The sequence below is a fragment of the Zootoca vivipara genome, chromosome 9 (genome assembly GCF_963506605.1).
Source record: "Zootoca vivipara chromosome 9, rZooViv1.1, whole genome shotgun sequence".
NCBI classification, from domain to species: domain Eukaryota; kingdom Metazoa; phylum Chordata; class Lepidosauria; order Squamata; family Lacertidae; genus Zootoca; species Zootoca vivipara.
In genome coordinates this window covers 31278884-31301040 of record NC_083284.1, presented here as the reverse complement: position 1 = coordinate 31301040, position 22157 = coordinate 31278884, and the positions used below count along the sequence as shown (strand labels likewise).

The 22157-nt window shown below is 42.8% G+C and overlaps 1 protein-coding gene across 8 annotated transcripts in view; it reads right to left on the bottom strand.

Annotated features, from left to right (window-relative positions):
• Positions 1-22157, bottom strand: part of JADE1 (jade family PHD finger 1) — a 71051-nt gene that overhangs the window by 9740 nt on the left and 39154 nt on the right. For 5 of the 8 annotated variants that reach the window (XM_060278593.1, XM_035114057.2, XM_060278594.1 and 2 more), the window contains 7 exons: positions 21784-21866; positions 21611-21685; positions 15757-15914; positions 11464-11651; positions 9650-9861; positions 4732-4899; positions 3989-4105 (listed from right to left, as the gene is read on the bottom strand). In XM_060278593.1, coding sequence (XP_060134576.1) covers positions 3989-4105; positions 4732-4899; positions 9650-9861; positions 11464-11651; positions 15757-15914; positions 21611-21685; positions 21784-21866 — 1001 coding nt within the window. Of the gene's footprint in view, positions 1-3988; positions 4106-4731; positions 4900-9649; positions 9862-11463; positions 11845-15756; positions 15915-21610; positions 21686-21783; positions 21867-22157 lie in introns of those variants that run through there. The other 3 variants (XM_035114056.2, XM_060278596.1, XM_060278595.1) reach the window with 3 other exon arrangements.

Here is a 22157-nt window from a genome sequence, read left to right as displayed (position 1 = left end):
ATAGAGAGAAAAATCCCTTTACATGCTACCTCTCCTCTCCCCCCCCTTCAGGGCTCTCCTCCAACTCCAATGAGGATGGAATAAATGAGTGTCACTGACATTTATGATGACAGGAAAATGCCAGACTTAACCCAAACGTATCTCACGTGAGAAATATGTGTGCGGCAGAAGGATATTTATACAGTCCTTTTGTGAAAAGGAGCCAATTATCCTCCTCCTCAGTGTTTTCCCACTCAGGTTGACTCAGCAGCCAGATGTCATTTAAAAGTGCACAGCAGGGTTCAAACTGTAGAAGCTTCAGATAAATCTACTTGAATAAAGTCAACACTGAGGCACAATATGAAAGGCGGTGAGATGTACATTGCCCTCTGGCCTTCCCCAATAAACCTTCACTGACAAACAGGCCGACAGTGACCTAAAGGCGCACTGAACAGTTTCTCCATGCAGTAAAACTGAATTTTAATTTGGGCTCTATGCTGCTGTCATTTCACACCTCTAGGTTAAAGAGTATGAGAAATCCACATTTAGCATTCAGTTGCACTAGTTGCCCATATGCTTCCATGTGTTCAAAGTTCTTGTATTAATTTACAAGGCCCTTAACAACTTGGGTCCAGGTTATCTCAAAGACTGCCTTATCTCTTATATTTCTGCTTTGTCACTTAAGTCTTTGGGGGTGTCACTTGTCTCCCATGCACAGCTTATAGCCACCAGGGGTTGTGCATTCATTATTGTGGACCCAGTTTTATAGAACTCCTGTCCAGCTACGGTCAGGCAAGCCTGCCCCCCAAAACTTATTGTGCTTACTAAATACTATTTTTTTATTCCAGCAGGCTTTTTAATTGAATTCTAATTTTACAGTTTTAATTCATTTTTAGTTTCCTTGCATAAAGTCCCCTGTACACTGCTTAGATACAATTGTAATTAAGTGGTATATAAAGTGTCAAAATAAATAAGTAAATCCTTACTGCTGTGCAGCTATGCAGTGATTTCAATTCTCCTGTTCAAATGTACACATAAAAAAGACACACTGTCACCTTGCTCCCAAAGGAAGCTGTCAACGTGGCTATTGCTAGGGTTGACAATGGCTAAAAGGACCTGGCTTTTAAGTGGTCACTCAACTGGAAACAATTAATTATAACAACATTTATATATCATGAAGCCATAACTTCAATTTCCTAAAGGAAGAGGACAATTTCTCTTAAGCATGAAACTTCTTACAGTTTTGAACTATCTACCAGCTATGCACAGACAGGAAAGGGAAGTCATCTTTAAGTTTCTTTTATATCACACGTGGCACAAGGAGGATGAAGCTAGAACAACTGAATGATCTGTGCCGTGGAAGGTTGTTAAAGAGTCCCAAAGCTTACATCTTACTTGCCATCAGAAGCAAATTAATCAAGCAGCAAAATGTTAATCTGCGATGGAAACTTACATTAAGAGCATTAAATATATTAGATTGCAGTCCTACAGTTCCCTTCTCTGAGACCGTGTGATATTCTGTACATTCTTTACAAGAATGTACAGATCTCCTAAATTAAATCTGCAGCCATATAATTACAGATATTCTATCATCATTTCAGTGGTGATATTGCTCTGTGTGCTTGTGATGCAGGCCTGCACCCAGAACCCTTCTGAGGCATCTCTTGCTGATGTAAGTTTGTCACCCACCACCCACTAATTCGTAATGGCGAAATTCCCTAGATCCATCAATGAACCAGCCCACCCTTCTTACCCCAGACATAGTCAATAAAAGGAAGCAAGTTACGCCTGCATTCAGGCCTATACTAGGCTGAATATTATGTAAGACTGCCTAAGCGTAGGATTATTTAGAACAAACTTTTATTTTCACTCTTTCACTAAACTCCCTATTTTGCCCACTATCTTGTATTTTCCATAAATATTTTAATTTTAATCCTGGGGTTGACCAGGGTTGAACATTCAATTTGAATCCTAGGATCACTTAGCTAACAGGTGTCATATATAGATGCACCAGTTGGTTTTCCATGCTACTTGCTTAGCATGGAGGTAGCAGGAACCACACATTGGATTCCAGCTGCCTTTAGGCAGGAGGGAATTTCCTAACACTGTTCTCCTCTCAGATTAAAAAAAAAAGTTGTGTGTTTATTTCTCACCCCAAACCTAGGTGGTTTTGAAGAAAGAAGTGGTGGCAGTCTATGTATGAACAACCTGCATTAAGTGCACTAGCCTGATCCTGCACTTCAGGATAGATGGGGTGGTTTCACCAAAGCGCTCTTGGATCTTAAGAGACTAAAAATCAGAATGAAAGCCCATCGGTGTATTTCAAGGATGTGGAAGGAGTCAATCCAACAATCTGATCAAGTGCCACCTAATCAGAGCATGCCCAAACACATTCACTTGCAGGGGGAAACCAAAATACCACCCATGTCATACATACATACATCAATGCCTTTCCTTGTTATAGCAATGGGTAATACTGGAAAGTAACCCAATGTGCAAAAGTAATACCAGAAAACCACGAGCGAGATCCTTCCCTCAAGCATGTGGGTGGGTGTTTTTGTAAAAGGCATGCTCCCCAAAGCAACAGCAATGCCCTTTTTGGATGTTTGCATTATGAACTCTGCAGGACCTTCATAAGGAAGAACAGGACGCACCCACTAGTATCTATATTCAGGGCAAAGATTCAAGCAAACAGATGAAGGTCTGCAAAGGACTTTTAGTATTTATTTATTTATTTTTTAAAGCACTGGGCACCAATTAGATTTCTATGATTCATATTCTGTGCTTTTGTTTTACACTTTGTTTGGAAAGGGAGCAGTAAACAAAGCCTCTGGCAAAGGGCTTGAAAGGCTGTCTGGCTGCACTACTGAATCTCTGGCGTATCAATGATTCAGAGTAGAGAGTGAAGCCAGGGAGGGGCTAGTGCAACTGAATGATCTACACACAGAGCAATCCCCTAACACATGCCCTTGCCCCACAGCCAAGTTCAGTTTCCTCGAAAGCCCTGCATGGGCAAGTCAATGAAAAGAATTCCCCCAAGTTCCCTTCTACAGAGGGGAGGACATTGCTTGCTATATGCTTGCATCTTTCTCCATATTAAACAATTGCTTCTTTTGTAGTTAAAACACGCACCCACACATACAGGATACATTCAGGTTAGTTCCCTATTCAGGTAGCAATTCATGTTTATGAAAGCCGCCGACCTTCTGATCGGCAAGCCCTAGGCTCTGTGGTTTAACCCACAGCACCACCCACGTTGTGATACTGGCCCTAAAGAACATCTCTTCGTTCGCTTGCCCATCCGCCTGCACCAATCACCACTGCCCGCAGCTTCGTTACTCAACTGCGCAGCCCGCAACCTTTGGCACACAGCCCCAAATGCCGTGCCACAATGCTGCAGAGGTGCCAGAACGGACCAATGAGGTGCCAGAACTCAGTTCTGGTGAGTTCCGGTTGAAAAACAGTCCTGGGTACAGGCAATTTCCTATTTACACGAGTTTCCTATTTACACATCGCAGCAAACCTGGAAGTGGCACAAAAGAGCAGGAAGTAGGAAATGAAACTCTTTTTTAAACATACCTATACCAAAATAGATTTTAGAGACTGTGGATCTTAGGAAACTATCAGGAGAAACAAAATATGAGGATGTTGCATATCTGTGTAGCTAACCAACTAAAGTGGGAGTGGTAGGGAACAGAAGCCCTCTAGACATTGCTGGACTACAACTCCAATCGTCCCTGACCACTGGCCATGCTGACTGGGGCTGATAAAGAGTTGGGGGCCTGACAACATTTATCTGGCTACAAGTTCACTACCTCAGATTTCAAGTAAGGGTCCTTGCTTTTAGCAATCATTGAGTAATATGACAACAAGGCCTAAATATCTTCAGTCCAAAGCAGACCCCAAATTAAAATCCTAAATTGATGGAAGTTAAAAATGAAAGCCTCATTACAGTAGCGAGATTTTTGTAGCAAATGCATGTTCATAATACCCAGTCGGAGTGATTTACCTGTATGGATGCCCCAACCTTCTCGTTACAAAGACTGCACACCAGGGCCCATCTGCTGCTGGGAATATGGGAGACCTTTGTGATGGGCTCCATCTTTTCTGGGCTGCCAATGCTCACCTAAGAATCATTAGATAAATAAAGAAGGAGTGGTGGGAATCAAGTAGTGAACAAAGAACAGGAAGCATGGCTATCCTGGAGTGATCTTGCTATGGACAAAAAGGTAAGCTAACTATTTAAGTGTCCAACCATTTATTAAACCTATATTTTAAGGATAGAAAATTATTACATTTTTATCACACCCTTCTTCTAAGGACCTCAGAGCAGCATGTACAATTCCCTCAGCACCACCACCCAAAGCTGTATTCATAACAACATTCAGAGGTAGTAGGATATGCAGTGAGTAAGTGACTGGTCTGTGGTCACTGACAAACAGGAATTTGAACCCAGATCTCCATAGCTAGCTGTGTTGTTTGTATCCTCACATTCTTGCAAATCCTCTTGGTCACCACTGACAGGTGGCACTACTCCAGGGTCCATGATGATGGGTGCTATTGCACCTTGTCTTCCTGCAAATTCTATTTTCAGATGCAGCTGAGGCAAGACTCTCTCCAACTGGCTGCAGTACCTGACACTCCTTGTTGACACCCACCACCAAGGCTGTCTGCTCTCACTATAAAACATACAATACTCTGTACTCTCCATTCTGAGCGTGTGCAGAGGAATCAGTTGCCTGAAACACCCACCTCAGGAATCCAGAGGGCACAGCTAACATGGACCCACTTAGTCCCACTACGAGTTGGCTTCATGGCTCCGCCTTTCTTGGGACACAACAAACACTTGGGCTGAACACCAAGAGCACAGGTTCGGCACAGCCAGCTGCCTTCTGGAACTTTTAGGATGCCATAGCATGCCTGCCACAATGACACAGAAGTGAAATGAAGAATGAAATAAGAAGAATAAGAATAAGTTTATTATTTATACCCTGCTCATCTGGCTGGGTTTCCCCAGCCACTCCCAGCAGAATAGTAAAAACATAATAAAACATCAAACATTAAAAACTTCCCTAAACAGGGCTGCCTTCAGGTGTCTTCTAAAAGTCAGAGAGTTGTTTATTTCCTTAACATCTGGTGAAGAGCGTTCCACAGGATGGGTGCCACTACCAAGAAGGCCCTCTGCCTGGATCACTGCAGCTTCACTTCTCGCAGTGAGGGAACCTCCAGAAGGCCCTCGGAGCTGGACCTCAGTGTCCGGGCTGAATGATGGGGGTGGAGACGCTCCAGATATACTGGGCCACGGCAGTTTAGGGCTTTAAAGGTCAGCACCAACACTTTGTATTGTGCTCGGGAATGTACTGGGAACCAATGAAGATCCTTTAGGACCTGTGTTATATGGTCCCGGTGGCCACTCCCTGTCACTAGTCTAGTTGCCGCATTATGGATTATAGTTTCTGAGTCACTTTCAAAAGTATCCCTATGTAGAGTGCATTGCAGTAGTCCAAGTGGGAGATAACCACAGCATGTACCAATCTGGTGAGACAGTACACAGGCAGGAAGGGTCTCAGCTGGTCTCTCTACCAGGTGGAGTTGGTAGACAGCTTCCCTGGATGCAGAACTGACCTGTGCCTCCATGGACAGCTGTGAGTCCAAAATGACTCTGGGTCTGGGAATGCTCCCTCAAAGAGGGAAGGATTCACCACCCGCAGAACCCATCGCCCAGCCCTTCCTGGCTAGCTCTTAATGAGCAGAATGGGCAAGGATCAAAGAGACAGGTGGTCATTTCACTTGTCCAAGCAGCCTGTCCACATCCTCAGAGGTAACAGATTGGAATTGATCCCATGCAACTTGACTAGACAGGACTCTAGCACTCTCCCAGAAAAATGCAGCAATGATTAAAATGCTAACAAATAATAAAAAGGACACTTCATTGTATGGTCTTGTTGCTAATATTTCTATAGCACGTTTGGTGGACATAACATTTGTTATAATACTCCCCTTGTTCAGCCTCACAGCAAATGTGTGAACCACAGCACAAGCAGCTTTGACATCCCGGTTTGGAAGAGCACCAAGCACAGGGTTAGCAAAGCTGCTTTCTACAGGGATTGGTTGCGCAGCCAAGTTTCCCACAGGGAACTTAGTTGCGCAGCCAACCCAGCTACACCTGTAACTGTCCCACACCTGAAATTACATATGAGGAGGAAAACAGTTTTGTGGGCCACACTGAGACCTGTACCGGTATCAAATTTGGCCTGAGGAACAGAGGTTCCCCAACCCTGCTGTAAAGGATGAATTCTAACTTCTTCTGTATGATTTGTCACTAAAACAGCTTCCAATTGGTCAGGACTCCACATGACTGTGGTATCTCAGGAACTGGCTTCCCCAAAATATCAACTGGATCATGTAGAAAGCACACCAGTACATGAGCTACCGTGATTTGTGACCAGGCTGCATGTGAAGTTAGTTCCAGATCCCCAAACATGCAGAACCATATTAGTAGTAGTAGTACTCGTGACACCAAGTTCATATTTGCACCTGCCTTAGGTTGCCCTAGATATGAGAGGTCTTACACTGCAATAGTAAGGAAATTGGAACAGGAAATAAAGAGAACTATCATAACCAGCTGTGACAGCAAAGGGAAGGCTGATTCCTGCCTGGGTTAATAATTATCTCAATTGGAGTTAAGCCAGGACTTTGAGACTAAAATAAGAGCATGACATATAAATAAGAGCATTAACTTCTATGTCCATCTGAAAGATGAGAAGGTGAAAAAAATAGGGGAGGTCTTCCAATGGCACAAGTGCTACTGCTTTGGGCACTGGCTCAACCTTTGCCCCAAGGAAAGGTTGACCACAGCTGTGTCACTAACATTTCTTCTTGTCACAAACACAGGACCCCTTCAGAGGCATTTTTCTTGGCTCTGTTTCTAACTTTGTATAGTTCACTGAACTCAAAATGCAATAAGAACATCTGCCAACGTATTAAAAGGAAAAGATGAAAAATAATTAGAAGAAACTCTAAAGTAATTTTGCAAGGCAAACCATGCTCAAAAGGCAGTTTTTTCCTATTGGATATGAAAACACATGTACCGTTTATGTTTTCATCCATTGCAGGACCCAAGAGACAAAATTACCCTTCTCTTGCTTATCAGGTATCATGTATGAATGGGCATAGTTAAAACACTGGTGGGGGAACACATGACAGACTTTTCCCTCAACAGGAAGTAGCCAACCAGAAAATCTGATAGATTCAAAAACTGCCATATAAATTATCTTCTGCACCAAAAAGTATTTGTCATTTCTGCTGTGTTGCATGGGATGCCTTATTCACTTCCAACCATGTTCATTATGAATGAAAGTGCCCCACATTCCACATATACTGAACACGCTTGTTATTGGCATGGCTATATATGCCAGACAAAAAGATGGTGATCTTTATCAAAAAGTAGACTATGACAGCAAATAAGAGCAGATCCAATGATCTGTCTGTGGGTCTGGGACATTTTTGAATAGATTAAATTGAAAGATGAATAAAATGAGGATGACAGCTCCACATTCCCCTATGCAAACAGACTGTCTGCCTACTTGCGTGATACATTTTATTTATTGATCATCTCAAGAAATGAGCTGCCTACAGAAGCTTTCCCATATATGTATTTGGATGGTGCAACATTACTACTGGGAGCTGCTAGCTGTTGATACATGACTAGCACTGGACTGAGCCCTTATGTTACTTTGGCTATGGTTACCCCCCTCCCCCCAAAAAGAGCAACAAACTAAGTGGCAGATTTTCCAAAGAACAGGAATATGTGGGAACCAAATCGATAGGTAATGTCAGAAACATGAGAGATGCTGGAAAATACATATGCTTATTGTTACATGAACCCAATGTGTTTTGGCCTAAGAGCTTATCTGTATAAAGTAGAACACTTACAAAAGTAGAAGACTTGCTAAACGACAAATGAAAAGCCTTGCAAGAGCATTTAAAATACAGTTATGCATAATTGTATAAACCTCGTTTTCAAGACAAATTAAGAGGTCAAAAACCATCCATTTCAAAGATCTTGAAGGGCAAAAGCTCTTAAGAAGCCCACCTCAAACTGCAGAACTAAATGCTTGCAAGCAAACCCAGGTTTGTGAGAAATGAAAGCAAGCAGAAATCATCCACAAATTACCAATCACTTGATGCACTCCAATGATGTTTTTGAGCAGTTAGGAAAGGATGTTTGTATGAGCTATAAGATATGGCTGGTTCTACTTAAAATAGGTTTTCTTTCTGTTAATTTGACTTGAAAATGAGGTTTCAATGACATATTGTATTTTAAAAGCTTTTTAAAGGCTTTTTATGTGTGGTTTAGCAACAGATAAGCCCTTGAAGAAAGCACTGAAGCTGAAACATGTCAGGCTAATTTAACAACAAACATGCATTCTTTACAGTATCTTTAAGGTTCATTTCTCTTTTCTGTTTACACTATTGGATGCATCCTGTTTTTTTCTGTACAAAGAAGAAGAAGAAGAAGAAGAAGAAGAAGAAGAAGAAGAAGAAGAAGAAGAAGAAGAAGAAGAAGAAGAAGAAGAAGAAGAAGAAGAAGAAGAACAACAACAACAACAACAACAACAACAACAACAACACTGGTTGGTTACAACAACAACAACAACAACAACAACAACAACAACAACACTGGTTGGTTCCCAGCATAAAAATACAAAATGAAAACTAAAAATACATAATAAAACAAAAACAAACCAATAACCCCCCCTCCCACAAAGACATTTAAAGGCCCTTAGAATGTTAATCAGCCAAAGGCTTGGTTACAGAGAAAGGTTTTTGCCAGGCACCTAAAGATATGTAATGAAGGTGCCAGGCAAGCCTCCCTCGGGTGCACATTCCACAAATGGGAAACCACCACAGAAAAAGCCCGTGCTCCAGTTGTCGTCCTTCAGACCTCTCATGGAGAAGGCACACAAAGAAACATGAGATATCTAGGGCAGTGTTTCTCAACCTTTTTTGGGCCACGGCACACTTGTTCTGTGAAAAAAATCACGAGGCACACCACCATTAAAAAAGTTTAAAAAATTAACTCTGTGCCGCCCTATATTATAATTATGACTGTCAGGAACACTTGCCAAATATTGCTTTCCGGCGGGTCAGTGCTGTGTATTGGCGGCCGCCAGGCTCGTTTGCACTGAGCTTTGGAAAGAGGAGGAGAAATATTGCTTTCCGGCGGGTCAGTGTTGTTTATTGGCGACCGCCAGGCACGTGACAATGCAAATCGCCCTTCTCGTCGCGGCACACCAGCCAGCGTCTCGCGGCACACTAGTGTGCCGCGGAACAGCGGTTGAGAAACGCTGATCTAGGGTTCAGATGTATGCAAAGAAGCAAAATGTCACTTAGACATGCAAGAAACCAAAGCTAATGATTTTAAAATCCAGAAACCCATTAAAATGGGGCAACTTAACCATCCTATCTGAATTTTCTGTGATCTTATGACATCACCTCTCTACGGATCCCTGTTCCTTTGCCTCAATATATGCTTCCACCTACTATTAACCATACATCCTAAAAAAGCACCCAAGGCTTATGAAATCCTCATCACCTCCTTCTTACCACGGTGAAAACTAAACAAACTACTCTCAATTCCAATTATTATTGCATCTGGCTGCTGTACCTGATGAACGCAAATATTGCATTTGTCACAGAACACCATCTCATTGCCATCTTCACCATCTGGAGACTGGCAAACGTCACAGACAACATCCTCATCATACTCAATTCCAAGCCCTTCCTCAGTCTCGATAGCATGATTCATGTTGTCATAGCATCGCTGTTCAAATTCTTCCATAACTCTCTCCATGGTGTATTCATCCAGTTCAGGCATCCCTGGGAAATCAATCCAATGATGTTTGCTTTTAATATAACAGAGACATTGAGGGACACAGCTTCTTCTATCAATCTACAAATAACCAGATCACTCTATTAACATTGAATGACTGACCTTATTTACAATTTCACATACTGTACCTTCAAAATAATCTGCTGAAAGGCATCCATTAGATAACAATAACAAAAGCCAAGAAAAAGTGTGCATCAATACAATGCAGTTCTTGTTTATTGCCAGTAATCCAAACCACACATACTGGACAAAACAAAACTTTAAAACCAAGCGTAGCATATTGATTTGGTCAAAGGCCTGGAAACAATGCCTTATGAGGAACGGCTTAGGGAGCTGGGTATGTTTAGCCTGGAGAAGAGAAGGTTAAGGGGTGATATGATAGCCATGTTCAAATATATATAATGATGTCATATAGAGGAGGGAGAGAGATTGTTTTCTGCTGCTCCAAAGAAGCGGACACGGAGCAATGGATTCAAACTACAAGAAAGAAGATTCCACCTGAACATTAGGAAGAACTTTCTGACAGTAAGAGCTGTTCGGCAGTGGAATTTGCTACCAAGGAGTGTGGTGGAGTCTACTTCTTCGGAGGTCTTTAAGCAGAGGCTTGACAGGCATATGTCTAGAATGCTTTGATGGTGTTTCCTGCTTGGCAGGTGGTTGGACTGGATGGCCCTTGTGGTCTCTTCCAACTCTATGATTCTATGATTTTGCAGTGGATGGTTGAAAATCTCATACAAATGTTTTATTTCAATGTATTCAGCTTTTTAAAGAGCCAACTGCTCCTGGGGCTATTTTGCCAACTATTACTACGTTTTTATAAGGCTCTCTGCAGAACTGCACACCTTTATAAGGGGTAAAATATTCATTTTGTAAGGGAACATACTGCTCTTCACTTTAGACCATTTGTCTAATTTTAGCCATTTCACAGTTGACTCTTAAGCCTTCTTAATTTAAATGTCTTTAAAACAATTCCAGATGCTTTTTGAAAGACTATTTGGTTTCAACAATGAATTGCTACTACAGAATAAAATGTAACAGACATTAAAATAAAATAAATGGATGAAACAATTGTCTGAAGTCCAAGACAGTGTTGCCATTAGTTAGCAGGGCCAAGAGCTGAATGTCACTATAGCGGTTCCAAGTTTTTCCCCGTCAGTTCTAGGGAAACCTGAAGGGTTTGGAAGCTAACGAAGTCCCTGAACAACAACGGACAGTTTCAAAAATATCGTTCACTTTTCTATTAATACATTTAAAGATAAGGTGGAATTGGCTTTCCTGACACATTTCCTTTTTCCACTTCCTTCACATTAATCTAGGAATTAGAGCTTTGAGATGACTGTTGCCACCCAACAAAAATAGTGTTGACATTTGTGCTGTTTTTCTCTCCCCTCAGTTCTCCACACCCCTCTCCTCCACATGCAGGAATATACAACTTGCTTCTGAGCATTCCTAGCCTTCTCCTTTTCTCTCTGGAAGCTTCAACGTGTACCATATGAATTGGCAGCTGCACTACAACCACCCCAGACTGCTCCCTGTCACTTGTCTCACAGCTCAGCCAAAAGTTGGGCGTAACTGGATGTTGCACTCACCCATATCTTTGAATTCTTCATTAGCCAGTTCCAACCATGCTACATCCATGAAATTAAGGTCATAGCGACAGACGCTCTCTGCCAAGGTCCGAATGTCGACGTAGCCAAGCTCAGGGGGCTCAGAACCTGAAGAAAGGATGTACTTCCGAGGTCTTGTAAATATGACTGCTTTTGTCTCAGATACAACCCTGCAAGTGTAGCGAACAGGAGGTGTTAATTACACCAGGTTGCAATCCTCCTTAAAGTGGTGAAACCTTCATTCTCCGATGCAATTACTGCCAGAAGCTTCAAATTGCTATGCAGCAAAATAACGGTAATAATAAAATAACAACAACAGAAAAAGATCATCTGCCAATATTGTAGCACCAGAGGGATGCACGTCTGCAGAAATAAAAATACATAAATTTTATTATTTATTGAAAGCATCTATATCCTATTTTTTCCATTTAAAATTACCCTCGTTACCTTACAACATACCATATTTATGATAATCTAATGCGCCATCGAATCTAATGCACACCTCAATTTTCAAAATCTTGAAACCAAAAGGATATTTGCTGGCCCTAATTTTTGTGATATAATTTGGCCCCAAAAGGTGTGCATTACATTAGAATAAATACGGTATTTAAATTGACACCAGAGTCTGAATAATAAATACATACACAAGAAAAATTAACACAAAAATGATGCTCGTTTAAAAAACAACAACTAATTGCAGCACACAAATATGGAGGAAGAAACATCACTCAAACAGCACACCAGTTCATGTAAATTACAACCGAGTTATTCTATTATTCTAGAAACTACAAAGATAGTATTGTAATCCATGTACTGAGAGAGTGCATGGTCAGTAGATGATAGATGTTCTGGGCGTGTAAAAAAACAGTCAATGTTTCTCCATCTTCTGCTGTCAACACTGAAGCAGCACAGAGTGACAAAAGGTGTAAAAATGCAAGTCATAGTACAACAGACTTCTCACACAAGGATTCCCATGAAATCAATAGATTTCCTCCTTCCCACCCTGACCAAATTGCACCCAATGGAGAGGAAAAGTTGGGTGAGGAATTGGAAGGTGTGAGTTGACCTCCCATTTCTTCCAGCAGTCTGTTGTACTGTTTATGCCAGTGATGGCGAACCTATGACATGCGTGTCAGATGTGACACGCAGCGCCTTCACTGCTGGCACGCGCCCCATCGGCCCATTCACGCTGTTGTTGTTGCCCCCCCCCATTTGTTCTCCCGCTCCTCCTCACGCTACAGATTTGTCTCTGCTGTTAAAACCTGGATCCTTTTTGTTGCTGTTGTTGTTAGCTAGAGATTGGTTTTTTAACCCTTTCTGTGCTGTTTTTTCTGGCGCTTTGGCAGACCATGATTGGGTGTAACAGCGTTCATTTTTTAACCTGTTCTGTGCTGGTGTTTTTGGCGCTTTAGCAGACTATGACGGTGCTGCGTGTTACTTCCAGCGAAGGTATTATTTGTCATTTATTTCTGTTCTCTTCCCCCCCCCCCAAAAAAGAGCAGCAGCTTTAGGGCATCCCTTCCAAAAAAAGCAAAGCAACTTTTGCCCCCCCCCCTAAAAAACCTCCAAAACTTTGGTCAGCAGCTCCCCCCAAACTCAACAACTCTGGGCACTTTGTAATAAATAAGGGTTTTTTGGTTTGGTTAAATAATTAGTTTTTGGTTTATTAAATACAGTTATATATTACAATTATACATTTTTGTTATTTAAACTATAAATATCGTGAAATTATGGGTTTTTTTCTCGAAGTGACACACCACCAGAGTTATGCTCAGTTTTTCCAGCGAAATTTGACACACCAAGCTCAAAAGGTTGCCCATCACTGGTTTATGCACTGTGCCAGGTGAGAGAAGAACAAGATTATATTCAGCCTGTAGGAATTATCCATATGTGGATGCCTATACATGGAACTGTATAGGCATCTACATATTCTGTATGTTGACTTTATGGATCTGCCACAAGCCCCAAAGTTCAACAAAAGGTAAGAACACTAAATAACCTGTGTCCTGTCCTGGAAATTTAGGAATTGTCTTCTGTAGTTATACTATTGTGACAGGAAGAAGATGTCATGCAAAGATGAAAGTGTAAAAATAGGCAAATGGGGGATACAACACAGTCAAAACAGCAATGGGTTCTTAAATGTACTGCTGCGGTTAAAATGAATATTTTAATGAATGTTTATAAGCCACTCTCTTTCTGCATGAATCTAAACTGGGGGTGGGGAACCTGTGCCCTTCAGGTGTGGCTAGACTACAACTCCCACCATTCCTGCCCACTGGCAATGCTGGCTGATGGGAGATAAGAATCACAGGTTCTCCACCTCTGACCTAAATTAAAAGCATCAGATTTACACTGCTTGGGAAAAGATGTTGATATGACCAAAACTGGGTTTAGAATACAGGCCATGCTGCATTTTTAGCATTAATTATGCAATCACAGATCTACTTCGTAACACAAGACTGCATTTCGAAGTTGGAGGCTAACGGAGGCTGAAGTCACATGAAAGAATCATGGGGCAATACTCATGACAGGAACAAGGGCTAGAGGTTATAGACAAAAAATTCCATAGTCATCTGGAATTTTTCACAAAGAAACTTTCAGAAAGAAACCCAGTGCCTGCTCTGAGTTAAGGCCAGGTTGGAGCAACTGTGACCCCCCCCCCTCAACATGTTTTTCGTCTACCATCAGCCCCAGCCAACATAGTCAGGGATGGTGGGAATTTAACAATGGGAGGATGCTTCCAAATTCTTTATGTCTAGGTTCAGTGGTGAAACATTTAGCCCTCTGGACTTTGAATGCAGAAATCTGAACTGGGGCTTTGTGTGTGGGTCTTCAAATACAGAAGGTCCCAGGTTCAATTTCCAGCATCTCCAGTTAAAAGAAATCAGATAAAATGTGGTGGGAAAGACCTCTTCCTAAGACCTTGGAGAACTGCTGTCAGTCAAGAGTGACAATACTGGGTGAGAGAGACAGAAGGGCAAGGAGTCTCATTTGGTATAAGCCAGCTTTGTTCACTCGCTACTTAAACAAATTGTACAAAGCAGGCAAATCTGTACCAATGTACGCACTTTCTAATGTGACTTCATTTGGGCTAGACATTCAAGAATTTAGAATTTTGCATAGCATCTGTTGTTGCTGTAATTGGTTCAAATGACTAGATCACAGGGAGTTCTGAAAATTAGACTTAGTGCAGGTCACCCATCATGATCACCAGAAGTAAAATCTAGCCTTGTAAACATGCCATAAAAAAATTATCAACATTTTACCGGTGCTTGCTGGCATTCCTTAGCAACAATGAGAGCTAAAACCCTGCTGCATTTTAAAGAAAGCCAAAATCGCAATGATTCTCAAAAAGGATGTATTAACAAAAATATATCCATGGAACTGTTTGTGCAGTTCATACCACATCCTAGCCAGAGTCACTGATGACTGCTCCACTTCCAGATTTTTCTTGGGGGAGGGGGGATAGGTGACACAAGAGAAGCAAGTAACTCATTAAAGTGTTGTGATTTCTTTTCTGGAATGTCTGAGTAGGCAGTGCACACAACATTGGATCTGCTCACAAGGAAGGGCTACAACAAATGTTCTATGAGGAAGAACTCATTTTCAAATAGGAAACAGGAGTCCTGCTTCTGCCAGCATGTATTGTTGCAAGTAAGCACTCAGTCTGGCTTGTGATGTCCTTAATTCACGAGTACAGCCGCTGGTGGGAAAGGCTTGACTTTCATCTACAGCAATTTGCTGGGGCAAAATCAGTTGGCTAGGAAGGGTAACAAGGGACCCAGGTGGCGCTGTGGTTAAACCACTCAGCCTAGGGCTTGCTGATCAGAAGGTCGGCGGTTTGAATCCCTGTGACGGGGTGAGCTCCCGTTGCTTGGTCCCAGCTCCTGCCAACCTAGCAGTTCGAAAGCACGTCAAAATGCAAGTAGATAAATAGGAACCGCTACAGCGGGAAGGTAAACGGCGTTTCCATGTGCTGCTCTGGTTTGCCAGAAGCGGCTTTGTCATGCTGGCCACATGACCTGGAAGCTATACGCCAGCTCCCTCGGCCAATAATGCGAGATGAGCGCGCAACCCCAGAGTCGGTCACGACTGGACCTAATGGTCAGGGTTCCCTTTACCTTCCCTTTACCTAGGAAGGGTAACGTTTTGATCAGCAGAATGGAACCCAAGTTATCAGGTGATCTGCTTTTCAGTAAGCAACCCAACAGGCTGCTGAAAGGTGATGCTGATAGGACAGCTGTTTTGTTTCCTAATGGGTTCACTAAGCTATACCTGGCTACTGGCTCTGGAATGGTCCCCGGACTGACTGGCACCTGAACGCCTTTCTCCCATTCCTGTCTCCAAGGGTCTGCCAGCACATAGTACTCATCAGGGTCCAGCTGGTAGGAATCAGGCAGCTTCATGGCAGTGATCAGGTCTGTTCTAAATACCTGCAAAGAAAGGAAGTGAGAATGGGGGAGGGATGAGACAGTGATATTTGATATTTACACTCTATGATTCACAGCTCCTGGGTAACCATGGAGCACAGTGCACAACAAGGTCACCAACATTGCCAATTAAGAGGCCAGAAAGTTAAACCACATCAGCATGCTGAAACAGAGAACTGAAAAATACAGTTTGGACTTGGGGCCCATAGTTCAAGTTGCCTTTTCAAATAAAATCACATGACACAAGCAAATGGGCAAACAGTTCTCGTCAATTTCAACAGGAAGTGCAAAAATTCCAAATATCCCTAAATATAACCCCAACACAAGGAGTTGTATCCCAAGATGAGATAGCCTAATTCTTTCCCTTGTGAAGCTTACTGGTATCTGTACATCTAGTGGCTAAAAAGGGAAAAGAGGGGGAAACAGGTAATTTCAGCACCTCTTGTTTACTGGGATCCTCATTTCAAGAGATGTCCCATTCTTCACATGTTCAGAGCCCAGAGATGATATTTCAATATCCAAGTGTTACAGCATCTTTACACTCTGCATCTTCAATATCCCAGGCCCAATCCCCAACACATGTAGATCAAATAAATCTGCCACAGCTACCAGTCAGGACTAGGGCTATGCAATAAATCACCATATCATACAGTATCGAAATAACATTGTGATAAGTGTTTCAACAAGGCAGAGAATTGACAGCTTCCCAGGGGGTAGCTCAGCCGAACCATACTTTACAGATACTTTGCAGGCACTTTGTCTCCTGCTTGGTTTGGTCTCTCCCTCCTACCAATAAGAAATGATTATAAGTCCTCACACAAACCAGCAAAGTCTTTCAGCTTCAACCATATCTTTCCACTTAAGAGCTCAACTAATTATGCAGAGCTGGCTAACAATCCAGGAGGGAGCAGAGCCAGCAAGGCATTAAACTCTGCTCTCCGTGCGCATGCTCAGTGAGACACATGAGTGGCATTTATGAGTAGAACTCAAGGGGAGGCACCTTCCTACAAAGTACACCCTATCAGATGTTGATTAACATGTAAAAAAAAAGTCACAACCTAAGACCACATCGCCAGTTGCATTTCAATTCACTCCTATGTGGCACAGCTGGTAACAGCAAGACTTGCACCCATTCTAACAGATATAATAAGGCAGAGTCTAAATCTGCACCAATGATCATGAAAGTAGCGTCTCTGCAGAATCTCAGCCACCATGAAAATGAAACTCAGGAGGATACAGGATACGGGCAGGTCACAATGCATGTCAGATGAACAACCATGTACATCCATTTAAGAATCAACACCACAAAAAATGCTGTAGACCCAGGACATGCTACATATGCTGGGTCTCATAGTTTAAACCAAAATATCAGCCAGGAAAGTTCATAGCCAATATATCTCCAATGCTTACCACTAGAAGCAACATCTGTCATCCAGATTTACAACTGTTTGTAGCTATGGTTCAAACTGTGCTTTGAACGTGAATGATTTCTGAAACTAGTAAAACATCTTGGGAAGTTGTAGGAAGTTATCAGCCACAAGCAAGCAGGGAAAGGGTCCCTAACCCAACATGTGTCATGAGTTAGAGCCATACATCTTTGCGGAAAGCACTTGCCTGTGTGCAATGCAATCTGATTTGTCACTGCTCATCAGCAAAATACAAACCATGAAGTGGCAGGCTTCAAAAGAGCAAGGCTTTGCATGCCTAAGCACCTTCCAGATCTCTTATTGCGCTTCTGCTATTACAAAGTAACAAGGATCATTCATGCTTAGCACCTCATCTTCAAATCTCTATATTAACTGCCACATGCCAACAGAAGGGTATTTATCTGGAGTTTTAAAGGTGCTGGGGCAGGATGGAGGAAGAAGTGAGGCCAGATGGTTTTGCTACAAACAGTGACTAAATCAGTCCATGCAGTACCAGCAAGACCTCTAAAATATTCTGTCTGAAGACTCATCAGTTTATGGCCAGTGCAGTCAGCAAGGCACACAGCCAGCATCACTCCACACTCTTATAAAGCGGAAACAGGTTGACCAGGAAGCTCTCTCTCTCTCTCTCTCTCTCTCTCTCTCTCTCTCTCTCTCTCTCTCCCTCTCCCTCTCCCTCTCCCTCTCTCCCTCTCCCTCTCCCTCTTGTTCTTTCTCTCTGTGTGTGTGACACAAAATAATATTGTTTACCTGGCAGAAATCCTCAAACCACTTGTCGTGTATTAATCGCAGTGCTTTACTGGGACTGATGAAGACTACATGCTTTGAGGATTGCTGCATTTTCCAAACACTGCTAGCAGTGATGTAAAATATATTTCACGGGAACCACCCAATTCACCAATTGGGTTTGCTATACTCTATGTAGTGAGCCTTCCCACATTTTGCCCTTTCAGAGTTTTCCACCAGACTAGAGAGTTGCAAATTGTACAGTCTTGCTAAGTATAAAGTTAAACATTGTTCAAATCACCATGGGTGTAACCAAAATGGAAAGGGGGGGGAGGGTGATTTTTTATTTTAAAAAGTAGATTTAGTCAGGAATTTGGACAGATTAAAACAGGGATATAAAAAGGTATCACAGAGTCTGATACAACTCAAATGATGGTGTACAGGCTACTGAGCCACCCACACAGCAGTGATGGGAAATGGTTGACTCTGCCTTCTTGGCTAAATAGAAAGCATATTACATTTAGGTTGAGAAGGCACTCCTGACATACCAACAGCTCCTGTCTGTCCCCTGTGACCCACAACTGCATAGAGAGTGGGAGGGAGATTTCAGAATTTTTAACACCCTTTCTTTACCAAACAATATTTTTTCAAGAACTCAAGAGAAACAAAACCAAAAACAGAATGCTTAGGAAAAGAGGAATGTAAAGAAACGTGGTGTTTTGGGGGGAAATACTGCAGGAACTCTAAAAATGCTGCAAAATATCAAAAGCTACAGAATAATTTTATTCTTGTGTAGGGCTGGGCAATGTTGGGTTTTTAACGTCACAGTGTTTCACCAGTAAAACATCATGGTTGGGCGATATACTGCAATGCTGAAAAAAACTGCATTGGCTCCAGCCAGAGAGATGCTGGGTGAAACTGCCACAGCTCTCATCATGGGAGCTGAGGTGCTTTCACACCAGCACCTCACAGGATATGGCCAATACAGCTGGCCCCAGCCTGCTGCTCACCTGGGGGGCGGTAAGGCACCGGCCCCCAGCTGAGCGAGCCCTAAGCCCCTTGGTCAGACTCCACTGGCTCCTGCCCCCAGTGGAGTCAGCCCTGAGTCCCCTGCCGCTCATGCTGCGCCAGTGCTGTCAACTTTCCCTTTTTTTGCGGGAAATTCCCTTATTCAGCACCCTTACTTTCATATCCAGGAGTTGACAGCCTCATAGGATTCCTTACCTTCCAATCCGGGGGTTGACAGCAGCTGAGCAGCCCGGATCCCGCTCCTACTCATGTAGAAGCAGGAGCAGGAGCAGGGATCTCTCAGCTGGGGAGGGGGAGCACCATCCCACCACTGACTTGTGCAAGCCAGTGGCGGGTCAGGGGCGCCATAAAACTGCTTGGCTGAGGTGAGGGCAGCAGCACGCTCTTCAAACAGGCAGTTTAAAGAAGTGAAGGAAGGAACAAGCTGCAGCAGCACCTCGCCAATTCAGTTTGATTCTCCCTCTGCCGGGGCAGAGTGTGATGGTGGTTTCATCAGCAGTATATCGCTGGTGAAGGTGAAACCGCCACCGCTTGTCCCACTGCCTCCAGCTCCCAGCTAGTTTGTTTGGCTCTCAAAGCATTGAAGGCAGAGGGACTCATGAGCGGTGGTGGTTTCACCGGCGATAGACCACTGAGTGAAGCGGTCATCACGGTCTCCCCCCACATACCGGTCCTGGGCAATATATTGATATATTGCCCATGCCTACTCTTGTGCCAGGGACAATATTTTAGACTAAAAAAACCCCTTATTTCAACTGCCTAGAGAAAAACAGGGTGTGAACGCCTGAGCTGAACATTTGTGATGAGTTGCTCTGGCCACAAAACAAAGGAGGATTTAATGGAACATCAAGGATATAATTTCCAAGAATCACTGCCTCGCACTGCCATTCCTGCTGCTCTGCAGATGCAAACCGCATGCCTAAATCCAGCATTGCAGAATTACTGACCTCCAACCCAGTGACTGGCACACAGTTCTTCAAATATAACTTTAAGAACTGGTGCTGAGTTTGCCTGCCTTTCCTCTTCCCACCTCATCTCTTACCCCTTTCATTTAGTGTCTTTCGAATTGTAAGCCTATAGACACAGACTGCATTCTTCACTGTTATTGATCTTACGTATGCCACTCTTGGAGCCTTTTTACGCAAAGGTAGGGGTAAAATGCTTTAAATAAATATAGGGAGCTTTGAAAGTGACATATTGCTGTTAGAATATTAAAATATTCATAATAGCATTCAGTACCAATTCAATTAATATAAAAACAGACATGCTACAAGGAGGTAGATGTGGAGAAAGAAAGCTACTTGGAAATGGGAAACATACAGGAACACACACATATCCAATATCTAATTATAAGCATGGGAGGTCCATCAGCAACTGCTTTCCTATTCATTTCAGTGAAAGAAGCAGGCCTGTGCAGGCATTCATTTACATCATGAGTTGGGAATCTCTAGCCCATAGGCACATCTTTAGCCCACAAGGCCATTTTCCCAAAACCATACCCAGCTGCCAACTACTTCCCCTGCATGGAATGTGCTGGTGAAGCAGCCCCCTATGGACAGCAGGAATGAACTCTGCTCACTAGCTGATGAGCAGAGAGTTCATTTCTGATCTCCATAGGGGGCTGCTTCACCAGCACATTCCATGCAACCCTGCTTGGTGCTGCTTTCTAGCATGTTCCTTGTAAGGAATGCACTGGGGAAGCAGACCCCTCCCCACACCCTGCAAGTCAACTCTGAGAGGCAAGCAGGAAAGCCCATCTTTCAGCCACCTGACCTCACCATGATGTAAGATGTTAAGTGGGTGGTTCCACTCACATGTTAAAGTTGGCACATGGGCTGAGGGGGAGGGCAATAAAGATCTGGCACACTGTGTCAAAAAGGTTCCACATCTCCAATCTACATGCATGGAATTGCTTCTACCACCAGAACAAAAGAGGCAACCCATACATATTAATTCACTTGGCCAAAGGATTATACTGTCCACAGTCATGAGCATGAACAAGCGAGGGATAAAGATTTTAGAAACCTGCCAGGGCAAGACCCCGAACATGAACTTATAAGATATCTGGTTATGATGAACCAGACAGTCTTCTTAATAAGTTCAACTTACAAAGAATATCCCTTTTCTTCTAGTTTCATATTTGGCTCAAAGGACATCTGCCAATTTGTAAGGTGTGCAACAGATTGCACTTGATGATCCATCATGAAAAGTTCAAACTGATTTGTATTTCCTCCTTTGATCTGTTCTCAAAGCAATGCAGATGAAGCACTCAAGGAGACAAAGTTTTCTGGTTTGACTGCTTTGTTGAACAAGGACTATTACTCGTAAGTGCCACGTAATGGTTAGGAAACTAAGGAAACACTCCTAGGTACACATTTTTCACTGTTCACCACAAATAAAATAAAAAAACATATTCCCCGATATATTTTTTGAAAAGGAAAAGGGAAAGGACTATTTAAAAAAAACTAGGTTGGGTTGGTGCCAAACTAACCCAATATTCATGGCTAAATAACTAACTTGATGCTGGCAGGGACTGTGGCAGCAGCTGAGCTCCCTGATCTCCTGGCCAGAAGAAAGGTTGCTGGGTGCCAGCTGAGACGGAGCAGAAAAAGGAAAGAAAAAGAAGTATTAGGAAAAGGAGACACATCTGTGTTTCAGCAAGATGCAAGAGCATTTAATCAAGAGAATACCTCTGATGGTTTCCGATCTTCGTGCTTAGAGCATGAACTTCTCCGATGCTGAGACCTAGAATGCTGGGACCAGGTTGACAAGCCTAGAAGAGGAAAAGAAACATGGAACTGAGAACAATGGTTATTTTGGCCCAAAAGGGGTCTCTATCATCACCATCAATTTATTTATACCGTCTTTTTTTCTCTGGCAGGATGCAGGACTCAGGGTAGCCTTTGCTCATCCCTCTTTCACATAAGCTGTCTAAGCCAACTTCAGTGGGAACCAGTGTGGTTAGAGTGTATGAGGTTTACTGAGTAGCCTTGGACCAGTCTCTCTCTCTCTCTCTCTCTCTCTCTCTCTCTCTCTAAGCCTCACATACATCATCAAAGGGTGG